Genomic DNA, 13,329 nt, shown 5'->3' with positions numbered 1-13,329 from the left:
TTTGTTTGTTTTTTCTGGTATAAAAAAAAACAACAACGCATGTGCGACGATGTTGCTTTTTTTGCCGTGAGCGTATTCTGTGGCTTGAAAATGGCTCCATTAAACTTGACAGAGCTTCAGAGGAACTGCAGAGATTGGCAGAAAATCCAGACCCAAATCCAGATGGAATCATCCCCCAAAAGACTGGTGTCCCCAATGGCTGCCAGTCTGAATCCTCATGTCAATGCAAAAATTTAGTTTGTCATTCTTAAATTTGCATAAAAATCCTAAAATTCTGTTTTCACGTTATTATTATGGGGCACGGACTTGAGTTTTTTTGATTCGGGCACAAGGCTGCAACATAAAATGTGAAAAAAGCAAAACGCTCTGAAGACTTTCCCAATGCACTGTAGATTCCCACATATTCCAGAAAAATTTCATAAAAATTCACTGAGACTAAGGCAACACTTAATTTTTGTGAAAACACAGGAAATGTTGCAAATTTTTGTGCAAATAAGCCATTTCTCAATAATTTGCAATCCATATTTTCTATCTAATTCTTCTGGAATGAGATACTGAGTCTGATTAATCTGATTTATAAAATTTATGTTCTGAACACCTGTTTCGTAGGTACTTTGTAATTTTGAATGACATAATATGAGGGAGTCAAAAGACTAATCTAATGGCTTGTGCACGCAGGCGGATTCGATAGCTAACGCGCACAGTGTTTCCCGCTGCGTGTTGAATTGGGGGGGGGGGGGGGAGGGGGAGTGGTCGAGTTGCTGGGAAAGCTATATTCTAATAATGATTTTCAGTTAAATCTCTACCTAAAAACACTATTGTATATAATATTTAAATAAAACTTCGCAAGAGATTTTCTAAATATTAAAAGAACTTTTGCAAAAGGCATAGTATAAAAAAAAAAAAATAATAATAATAAAAAAAAAAGTCATTACCAAACAATGCAAATTAGAAGAGAAGAAACAGGAGCAACTCACCCGAGACCCACGAGGTTTCAACAAGGTATATTCTTTATTCCATAAAGTGCCAGTGCATATATAGACCACGGGAGGCAGGTGTTACAGTGGGGGAGCAGCAGACAACGGTGGGCCATGGTCCGTACCGTGCTATCAAAGCACTTCTACAGGCCCCTGACGAAGTGCTTTAATAGCATGATACGGACCGTGGCCCACCGCTGTCCCGTTTCTTCTCTCTTCTAATTTGCACTTTATGGACTATACCGCATTGTGTGAGCACCACCCATAGCAGGCACATTACCTCCTAGCACAGTCTTATTATAAGACGGTGACATCTATCTACCTGTATATACTAGTGCCAGGCTCCACATTTCTTGTTGAATGGACATTACCAAACAATGTTCTGATTATTGTGCAATTTATTTTTTTCCCACTTCCAGTGAGTGGAGGAAAAAATAATGAAAACTGATTTACTGATAGATCATGTAATGTAACCTTCAAATTTTGCATGTTATATTGAATGCTTAAAGCGTACCCATCAGATCCAACAAAAGTTTTTTTTTTTTATATATCACTCAGTACCTAATCCTGACCATGTACATCTTTATTTATTTTATTACACTTTTAATTTAGCTCACTGGTCTGAATTCCTCTCAAAGGGAGGGGGTGTGGCCTCATGGTGCAGGTCTCCACCCCCTCCCTCAGTATGCTGTCTGCTCACATCTCCCCTAGCATTAGCAAAACTACAACTCCCAGCTTGTTCTCACTGACAGTAGCGGGACACAAGCTGACAGCGGGAGGATTTTTCCTGTGCTCACAGCTGTCAATCAAGGAAGTGTGTCCATGACATTGGTGATGACGCATGGACACAGCCGGACTAGTATGTGTCCAAGCAGGCAGGGGGGGCAGTTCTTTGACTGGCTTTTTCAGTATGAAATATTGAACATTTTCTAATGAAATCAGTTGTAATGCATGCTTTACAACATATCAAAAGTTTTTGTATCTGACAGTGCACATTTAATAAAAAAGACTAGTTCTGTAAGTTGTGAGGTGAGGCCTCCATGCATCAGCACATCTCACAGATGCTCGATAGGATTGAGATCTGGGGAATCAGGAGGCCAGGTAAACACCTTGAACACCTTGTTCCTCAAACTCTTCCTGAACAGTGAAGAGGTGTTTAGGTGGATGATGTGCGTGAAAGTAACAACCACATCAGCCAGGACCAGCAGAACATTACCCATAGTATCACACCGCTTCTTCCAGTTTGCCTTCTTCACATAGAGCATTCTGGTGCCATCTCTTCCGCAGGTAAGTGACACACATGCTGCCTTTATCCATTTCTCCATTGTCCGGTTCATTGCTAATGTGCCTATTTTAAGTACTTTCACCAGTTGAATGGGTACAGCATGGACATTCAGACCAGTCTGTGGCTATACAGCAAGCAGAGATATACATTTGGGCTGATTTAATAATATGGTCTGAATTAAAAAGTTTAAATGGTCACTTTTGCAAAAAAAAAATAACTTTCATATGTTGTAGAAAGTGCTCAGGCCCAGAACTATTGATACATAAAGCCAGGAGAAGCACGCTAAGCAAATTCTCTCCCGGACCTAAATGGCAGAGACTGTCACATAATGCAAGTCTATAGGATCATCTCAGTCCCAAAGAAAGAGTGGGAAAAGAGCACTCCGCCTCATGCCTCTCCCTCCACTCGTTCTAGCTATTGGTCAGGGTCTGAACACTCCGATTCCAACCAAAATATTTGACATGTCAAATGCCAAATTTATTTATAGGGTTACTCAAGCATTTAAAAACGTATCCCCCCTATCCACAGTGCTTGTGTATCGCTGGAGCATGTGCCATGCAGTGGGGAGATTCAGGGCCCCGTTTTGGATATCACGGTATACCAAAGCTGGGACCCCTGTGTTCAGACACTTAACCCCTTTGTCGCACATTCCATTGACAGATTTGGCCATTTACAGAATCCCCTCTTTTCTAGACAAAAATGGTCTAGTAAGGTCCAAAATGGTCTGAACACAAGACATGGCACTTAGCACACACTGAGCCATATCTCGTATAAAAACATATCACATTTTTGTAAATATTTTATGATATCTTTTAAACCTTGGCAATAAAAGTAAGTATACTCCAGTAGCCATTTTCCTTCCCCAGTGTCATATGGCTCAGTGTTACTTTATATATGTGTTACTCCCTTACATATTATCTGCACACACTGAACAGATAGGTATAAATGCATTCTACCCACAAGCCTGCTTCTTTATTTGACACAGGAAGCGGCCTATGTGCGTCATAGTTTGTACAGAAAGTCAAGAGACCACTTCCCACAGTTCCTGCATAGCACAGCCCTAGTCAATTCTAACTCCCACAAGGTTCGGGTTTTCATCACGAAACTATATCACCATACCGACAAAGATCAGTCATTTCCACCGTGCAGGCTGCTAAAACAGACCTAACTTGCCTTTTCTTGCCGTAAAACTATTGTGCAAAAAAATTTTGGAACCAAATAGTTAATCATATATATTACATACATTATATGTAATATAACAGATTCGAAAATGATACAGGAGGATTAGACAGGAAGTTCATTGCTCTGTCAGTTCTTGAGACCTTTAAGGTCACTCATGGTCAGTGCGCCCGGTAGATTCCAGATTATACAATGACGCTCTACTTTGGAGTCATATATAAAACACGTACACATTCAGTGGTTCCTCATTGACCTTCGTTCCAGAGTAATAACAGTAATCGGCCTGTAAATTCACCTTTCACTATAGAATTTTTCTAGAAATCAATAATCTAGATATCACACAATCATGGACTGCAGATGTGGCAGATTTACATTACAAAGTAAGGCATGCTCACATCTGCGGAATATGCTGCATCTTATCCGCCACTCCTAGACAGACATGACACTGAGGTGGTAGCCCCAACCACAGACTAAAGACGTGAAACTAAGGGATCATTGCACAGTATAAAACAAACAGTATTAACACCAAGAAAACTCTGCTTTATATAACACAGAGAAATCACATCCAGATAATACACTTCTACATACTTTATACACCAAGGTGTTACTGCATACTCTGATCCATCCATCCTAGTGGACGATCACTAAAAGGAACTGGTTCACTGTAAGCAAGGGATTGAAATGGCCCACAAAAAAAGGCCCAAAACTTTCTTTAAATTATTCTATATGCAGTAATTACTAAATTTATTTTAGTAAAATGCAGGAAAAAAAAATCCCCCATCTGATCAAGGACATACCTGTACATAACTACTTATAATGTCTATGTATGACAAGTATAACTGCGGCTGAACGTGCTGATTTTGGCATGATTGGCCAACCATGTAATGTGTATGGAGGTGTCCTGACTTTCTCTGATGGTAGAGGTCAAGAAGGACTGGGCATAATGGACTTTAACGCATCCAATCATCTGTTCTCACGGACAGTAAAAGCCCTTCTAGAAGTGTCGATGGGGGGCCTTTACACGGCCTGAATAATCGTGTATATTACACAGAGCCATGTGCAGCCTATAATGTTGATTTTACTTGCCGCACAACAGACGCGATCAGCCTTCCAACGAGCATTTCCATGTTCATCAGCTTATCAGTGCCCTCTTACAAAGGACAATTATCAGAAACATGTAATCCTAGGAATGCTCATTTTCCCAATAATTGACTCGTGTAAAGAGCCTTAAGCTACTGCTAGAGGCTTATTCCCCTCTCAAAAGACATGCACACATGACTGAGCCAACTGAGCATGTGTATGGGGTGGGGTTGGGAGGAACAGCTGTTGGCCAAATGATGGTTCGATAGCTATTAAAGGTGTATGACCAACTAGTATGGCACTGTTTACACCTGAATCATGACTTTTCTGACAGGACTCATGTTTGTTCCAACACAAGTGGAAAAGTGGCATAAACAAATAGCAGAAAAAGGGCACTCTTGGCATCCATAAGGTGAAAAAGCACTGTGTATATTACTGACTTATTTGTTGGGAGATATCCTACAGAATACAAATGTAACGTGATATAGTGAACACAGTCTTACCTACTGTGGAAATGAACATTACAGCTCTGGAATATACGGTAATTCACATCAACTTTTATCAATGACTGAGGGATATTTGATGCTACTCAGCATGAATCACGGTGCTAAAAAAACCTTTACTGAATTACAAGAGGGAGGCTACGAATGGGACTGACAGGGGGGTGTAGGCTCAGCACGGGGCTAACAGGGAGGGCCCAAGAGACTAACAGGAGGGGGGGGCACTTAGCAAAGGACCGACAAGGGTTATGTGCAGTGTAGGGGTTACTTTTCTTTTAACTGTATAATGTGACACATATTGTGCAAAGTCCAGTCACTTTAGACTTCACCATGAGAAGACAGATCCAGATAACAGCGTCTCCTCAATAGCCCTTACAGTACATGTGAGTCAGGCAGGTGCGGACACTGCAAGGTTCCTACAAGAAGAGGGTTAAATCTAACCATTCACAAGAAATCCTGTAAAGAGGGAAATCTTGAGTGCTTCTAGAGGAAGAGCGGAGGGCGAGAGGAAGGCGATAGGGTCAGAGCGGAACATAAATGTGGCATGTATGGAAATCCCCAGAGATCTGGTGTAAGAATGTACAGCAGCTAAGACATCACCACACGGGAAAGCTATAATGTCACAGCAACCAGCAGGAAAGGCCTCAGACCTTTATTTGCATTGAAATCTTAATAGACATTGTTGGTATTTTCAGAGTTAAGTCTATGAGAAGAGATGGCTAGCTCAGGAGAACGGCTTGGCAGCTCCTAGTGTACTGCATAGTAGTGGGTGTATATACAGTGTTGCTATGGAGGAAGAGCGAAAATACAGCCACCATGAGTCATGCCCGCTTCCAGACAAGCACTCTTCTAATATTAATCGCTTAATACATGCAAATCATACACAGGGCTTAAGAAGTCACTACACTGTCTGCAGCACACCGCAAGGTGGATGGCTCCATGCTCAAGGGAGCACATTTAACAAACTGTTGGTTGCCATGTAGCATATTCCCAGAAATGCATGTGCACTGGCACAAAAACCATCCGTAATAACTGTCAATCACTGGGTAGGACCACCCACTTGACTACTTAGCCCAGATCATTGCATAGTAATGTGTGATATGCTGACAATTCCCTCATGTGCATAGTGTTAGAGGAAGTGGTCTGTCCCGGGTCAGCTGACTTCCTGTAAACTACGGGACTGCATCTGAAGCAGATCCCTCCTGCTAGCTCTCACCCCTCACCTCCATTTGTAATACTGCTGTCGCTAAGTGATCATATATAATACAGTGGTCCCTCAACATACCATGGTAATCCGTTCCAAACGGACCATCGTTTGTTGAAACCATCGCATGTTGAGGGATCCGTGCAATGTAAAGTATAGGACAGTGGTCTACAACCTGCGGACCTCCACATGTTGCAAAACTACAACACCCAGCATGCCCGGACAGCCGTTGGCTGTCCGGGCATGCTGGGTGTTGTAGTTTTGCAACATCTGGAGGTCCGCAGGTTGAAGGCCACTGGCATAGGAACTTGTACTCACCTGTCCCCGCCGCTCCGGACCATCACCGCTGCCTGGGATGTCGCCCTCCAGCGCTGTCACCGCGTCCGCGTCCGACGCTCTGCTTCCCAGGCATCTTCTCTCTCCGTCACCGCCATCACGTCGTTATGCACGCCGCTCCTATTGGATGACGGGACGGCGTGCACGGCGACGTGATAACGACGTTGAAGAGCGCCGACGATGCAGGGGATCCCGAAGAGGATGCGCTGGAGCCCCGAGGACAGGTAAGTGATCGTCAGCGGACCACACAGGGCACCGTAAACGGCTATCTGGCGGGATCTGAAGCAGTCTGCGCTGCCGAATAGCCATTTATAAAAAGCATCGTATGTTGATGCTGCCTTCAACATGCAATGGCCTCTGAGAGGCCATCGTATGTTGAAATTATCGTATGTCGGGGCCATCGTAGGTCGAGGGGTCACTGTAGTTATACACCTCCCTGAGGTGTCGTGTTCACACCTTGCATTTATTTCTGTTTTTGGTAAAGCACAGGAAAAATGGCCTAAAAACATACATAAAACACCTCAATTGGGATTATAGGTCAATTCACTCTCACTTCATGGCAATATTTCTCACAACACCTCAATAATTTGCCACGGACATTGAAAAGCATAACTTTCTCTGGTGAACACGTTCAATCTTCTGCCGGAATCTCATTTCTACACGGAGGAAGTTCGGCTACAAAACTTCTGATGTGTGAACTGGACAACGGAATTCCCATTGACATCAATAGGGGAGTGTTGCAAGGCGGAATCTGGGTGGAATATCCCAGGATTAACGTACATTTTTTTTTACTATTTGTTTGTGTTTTTATTTATTTATTTTTTTTTTTTTTAATTGTAGGAATTGTTCCATTCTCTAACTGAAATGGAGACTTGACAACTTCATCCTGCAGTCAAGATGCTTGTCAGCCCAAGCACCATCAGCGTACAGCAATAAGAGACACCCAGCGGGTGATGTATCCCTTTTATTTGAGCGCTGAGCCCCCTGTGCTGAGAAGGAGTCTGCTCTGTGCTGCCCCTGGTGGCGGCCGGCAGTAGCTCCTTCCACACTTGCTCTATGTGCTGTAACGATGCCTTCTGTCACTGCAGTCACCCTCCCCCCTGCTGCACCTCAAGTCACTGCTGTTAGAATCCCCCCAGTTGCACCTCCTTCCCGCTGCCTCTCCCATCACCCTCACTCCAAATGTGGGGGAATGTAAATATACATAATCATCCAATCTTTTAAATGATGGCATAAAAAGTCAATAGTACACCAAAGTGGTACTGACAAAAGTTTATTGCAAAAATAAATAAAATAAAAATCCGTACTCCTAACTATTTATTTTTTTTGCTGGCTCCTAGATTAAAAGCAAATTTGTACAGCCCTGCTCTTAGATAACTGTGGACCAAACCAGCGCACAGTCACTACCTACAATAATGGATCGATCCAAACAGTAGTCACGTAAGCTTATATCTAGAGCATTCGTAACCTCATCTATTTCTGTTCCATTGATTTCAGCCAAATTGAATAGAGTTGTGTATCCAGCCCTACCATATAGTATTTTGTAAAATTTGAGACAAATCTATTAAGGGGATTTCAAGTTGTCGCACAGCACGAGCACAGGGTAAATTCTCTCTCTACAAATATAAGTTCTGGAGGATACATTTACATGAGTCTGTGTTCTGTCATTCCTGTTATTCTTCCTAGAAATTTACAATAAATAAATTGACACGGATCTATCTCCAACATGGATTCCTTTTCATTCAGAACTTCTAGCAGCGAAATCCCCACATATTGCAAACTTTCGATAATTTCCTCTGCTAGAGCAACAGCTGAGAGTCAAAGGCTTCCAAGCTGTAGCACATTATGGACGTCTAAGCCTGCCTGGATACTATACCGACGACATCATGGACGTCTAAGCCTGCCTGGATACTATACCGACGACATCATGGACGTCTAAGCCTGCCTGGATACTATACAGATGACATCATGGACGTCTAAGCCTGCCTGGATACTATACCGATTACATCATGGACGTCCAAGCCTGCCTGGATACTATACCGATGACATCATGGACGTCCAAGCCTGCCTGGATACTATACCGACGACATCATGGACGTCTAAGCCTGCCTGGATACTATACCGACGACGTCATGGACGTCTAAGCCTGCCTGGATACTATACCGATGACATCATGGACGTCCAAGCCTGCCTGGATACTATACCGATGACATCATGGACGTCCAAGCCTGCCTGGATACTATACCGACGACATCATGGACGTCTAAGCCTGCCTGGATACTATACCGACGACGTCATGGACGTCTAAGCCTGCCTGGATACTATACCGATTACATCATGGACGTCCAAGCCTGCCTGGATACTATACCGACGACATCATGGACGTCTAAGCCTGCCTGGATACTATACCGATGACATCATGGACATCTAAGCCTGCCTGCCTACTATATTGATGACGTCATGGACGTCTAAGCCTGCCTGGATACTATACCGATGACATCATGGACGTCCAAGCCTGCCTGGATACTATACCGATGACATCATGGACGTCCAAGCCTGCCTGGATACTATACCGATGACATCATGGACGTCTAAGCCTGCCTGGATACTATACCGATTACATCATGGACGTCCAAGCCTGCCTGGATACTATACCGACGACATCATGGACGTCTAAGCCTGCCTGGATACTATACCGATGACATCATGGACATCTAAGCCTGCCTGCCTACTATATTGATGACGTCATGGACGTCTAAGCCTGCCTGGATACTATACCGATGACATCATGGACGTCCAAGCCTGCCTGGATACTATACCGATGACATCATGGACGTCTAAGCCTGCCTGGATACTATACCGATGACATCATGGACGTCTAAGCCTGCCTGGATACTATATTGATGACATCATGGATGTCTAAGCCTGCCTGCCTACTATATTGATGACATCATGGACGTCTAAGCCTGCCTGGATACTATACCAATGACATCATGGAAGTCTAAGCCTGCCTGCCTACTATATTGATGACATCATGGACGTCTAAGCCTGCCTGCCTGCCTACTATATTGATGACATCATGGACGTCTAAGCCTGCCTGCCTGCCTACTATATTGATGACATCATGGACGTCTAAGCCTGCCTGCCTTCTATATTGATGACATCATGGACGTCTAAGCCTGCCTGCCTACTATATTGATGACATCATGGACGTCTAAGCCTGTCTGAATACTTTATTGATGACATCATGGAAGTCTAAACCTGCCTGAATACTATATTGATGACATCATGGAAGTCTAAGCCTGTCTGGCTACTATATTGATGACATCACGGAAGTCTTAGGCTATGTTCACTCAGAATGTCTGCAGAAATATTCCGTACGGATATTCCCGCTGCAGCAGAGTCCCATTGATTTCAACGGATAATGCTGCACTGTGCATACAGTGGAATTTCCGCTTTAAAAAATTAAAATAAGCAATCTGATTGTACAGTATACAAAATCCTAATACTCATTCCCCTCTTATAATGCTGCTTTTTATTTGGCTGGGTGGACTACAGACCACCAAGACCCCCTAAACTGCCAAAATCAGCCCTAGGACCATGCGGACATGTGCTTTCTAATAGACAGCATTGCAGTCTGGCGGAATTCTGCCCAAAAAATTATCATGTTTATTATCCATTACGCAGACGTAATTCCGCTGCAGCAGTTCAGCATTTCGCACAGAGAAGCTGAATCCTATTGAAAACAACTAGCCTCTGTTGATAACACGAACAAGCCCTAATGCCATATTCACATGGCAGAATTTCCGCATGAGGAATTCAGCACAGATTCCGCATCAAATTAAAGCCCAATAGACTTCAATGGGATTTGGCACTCCCATTCACACTTCAGAATTTCAGTATGAAATTCGTACAAGCCGGAAACCTCCTAAATGAATGCAGACACAGAATTGGCGCAGATGTGAAAAAATTCTGCTGTGTGAACAGAATTGGCGCAGGTGTAAACGTACCCTAAGGGGAGGGGCACACAAGCCATATTTAGCTGCGTATTTGCTGCTGTGCATTTTCCTTCCCATTGAAGTCAATGGGTAGCTAAATCAGCTGTGTATTTTAATACTCATTGACTTCAATGAGTGGGAAAATACACAGCAGAAAATATGACACGTGCCCCTACCCTAAAGGTAGGAATTAAAGATTCTATGGAGAGATTAATAATAATAATAAAATAACAGTAGAGGAAGAGTTGACCATAACAACCAGATCACTTCTTTCATTTTTAAAAAGGCCTCTGAAAACTAAAAGAAGCAATCTGATTGGTTGCTACGGGCAACTGCACCACTCTTCCTCTACACAGGTTTTCCGAAATCTCCCCCTATATCTATTGGAAAGAAGCTTTCACTATCATCACAAACAAGGATTCTTTTCTGTAAGAGCAGTGAGACTATGGAATTCTTTGCCAAACAAATGTCAGACTGAATAGACATCTCATTAATATATACGTATATATGTATATTTATTTATACGTCCTCGTGCTAGACAACATGGTTAAAGGACATCTGCAGCAAAAGACAACTTATCCCCAGGATAAGGGATAAGTGTCTGACCGCTGCCCCCCCCCCCCAATGATCTCCTGCACGGGGCCCCCGCATTGTCGCTCTATGTGAGGGGCTGTGGATAATTTGTCTTTTGCTGCAGATTTCCTTTAAAGGATTAGTCCAGTGGTGGAAAACGTATTCCCTATCCTAACGATAGGGGATAAGTTTCAGATCGCGGGAGGTCCGACCACTGGGGCCCCGGTTCGCTACCAGATAGCGGGTCTCGACCACCACACGAAGCGGCGGCCGACACGCCTCCTCAATACAACTCTATGGCAGAGCTGGAGATTGCCGAAGGCAGAGCTCCGGCTCTGCCATAGCATTGCATTGCATTGAAGGGGCGTGTCAGCCGCCGCTTTGTGCGGTGGTCAACACGCCCCCCCTTCCCGCAGACTGTAAGGACCCCGTACAGGCCCCAGCAGTCGGACCCCCGCGATCTAAAACTTATCTTCTATCCTTAGTATAGGGGATAATTTTTTCACCACTGGATATCTCCTTTAAAGGGTACCTCTCATCAAAAAAAATACTTTTGATATATTATAGATTAATGTGTGCAGAATAACTTTCCAATAGCATGTTATTAAAAAATATGCTTCTTTCTATTTAATTTTCCACTTTGAAAAAATGACCACTAGGGGTCTCCCTACCAGTCCTTTTTTATAGATTCCAGACTCCTGCAGGAGTCCTAAATCTCAGACTGCAGCCGGAACACAGACAAACTCCCTGGCAGGGAGCAGTGCTGAGCTTGTCTGTGTCCCGGCTGCAGTCTGAAATTTAGGACTCCTGCATGAGTCTGAAATCTATAAAAAAGGACTGGAAGGGAGACCCCTAGTGGTCATTTTTTCAAAGTGGAAAATTAAATAGAAAGAAGCATATTTTTTTTTATAACATGCAATTGTAAAGTTTCTCTGCATACATCAATCTATAATATATCAAAAGTTTTTTTGATGAAAGGTACCCTTTAAGACAGTGAAGACTCTACTGCTGTAGGCAGAGACATAACTCAGGGTACCAGGAAACCCACAACAGGGCAGCGTTTCCTAACCAGTATGCCTCCAGCTGCTGCAAAACTACAACTCCTAGCATGCCCGGACAGCCAAAGGCTGTCCGGGCATGCTAGGAGTTGTAGTTTTGCAGCAGCTGGAGGCACAGTGGTAGGGAAACACTGTTGAATGGCGCCACCTATGTGATTTTTTTTAACGTGTCTCCTTGAGAAGACAGTCAAACTGTTGTATGCAATGCACCATGGGTAAAAAAAAATAAATAAAAAAAATAAACACTATGAAAAAAGATGTAAGAACTTGCTCCTTGCTGCCACCTATTGGAGATAGCGTTTACCACTGATTTAAAGGGATACTGACTAGAATAGGTGGCAGTGAGGGGCACATTCTTTAGGGGATACTTTACAAACTATTCATCCTAATTCAGTCCTAATGTGCCCAGCACCCCCTGCTAGAGTTACCATACATAGATGTGTTCCATTCACTCTGGGTACAGCTGGCAGCGATCACACATGGTGTGCCCATCTATGTATAGTGCCAGTGTATAGAGGGCAGGAGCGGGCATTGGAGGCGGCTGAGAATAGCTCAGTACAGGGAGCCGGGGGAGGAAGTGAGCGGTGGGTGTGGCGGAGCACTGACCGATGGTGGAGATGAAGGTGGTATTAAAGGCGTCCTCGCTGAACCTGAAGAGCAGGCACGTCTTCCCGACCCCGCTGTCCCCGATCAGCAGCAGTTTGAACAGGTAGTCGTACGTCTTCGCCATCTTCACACTTTCCTCCCAGAGAGCAGGAGTCACCGCCGGCCCGCGGGGACCGCTTCCACCAATAGGATGCTCGGACCGGACACCCTGCCTGTGACGTCACCTTTCCTTCCACCTCTGCACCAATCACAGCCCGGGGGAGGGACTCCACGGGCCTTGTCACCCCGGAGACGGGTGACGCGCCCACACTATCCTCACCTCTCTGGCTAATTCGCTCGTAAAGTGTCACGGGAAATGTAGTCATTATTGAGGCGCAGTCACGCCCCTACCGCCTGAGATTCATGGGATATGTAGTCTTTATCAGCCGTAGGTCATTAAAAATGAAAGAAAAGTGCAGCAGCCATGTAAAAGCGCACTTAGGCTAAATAAGATGTATTATTAAGTACTGCCCTCTGTAGGCATGCTCACTATT

At 44.0% G+C, this 13,329-nt stretch overlaps 1 protein-coding gene across 1 annotated transcript in view; it reads right to left on the bottom strand.

The window, feature by feature from the left end:
• Window positions 1-13,016, bottom strand: part of RAB8B (RAB8B, member RAS oncogene family) — a 29,093-nt gene extending 16,077 nt beyond the window's left edge. The window contains exon 1 of the mRNA XM_056572862.1: window positions 12,797-13,016. Coding sequence (XP_056428837.1) covers window positions 12,797-12,920 — 124 coding nt within the window. The 5' untranslated portion in view covers window positions 12,921-13,016. The remainder of the gene's footprint in view (window positions 1-12,796) is intronic.
• Between the last annotated feature and the right edge of the window lie 313 nt (window positions 13,017-13,329).

The sequence above is a fragment of the Hyla sarda genome, chromosome 4 (genome assembly GCF_029499605.1).
Source record: "Hyla sarda isolate aHylSar1 chromosome 4, aHylSar1.hap1, whole genome shotgun sequence".
Lineage (NCBI taxonomy): Eukaryota > Metazoa > Chordata > Amphibia > Anura > Hylidae > Hyla > Hyla sarda.
Note: the sequence above shows the minus strand (reverse complement) of the source record. Positions and strands in the feature narration are given on the sequence as shown.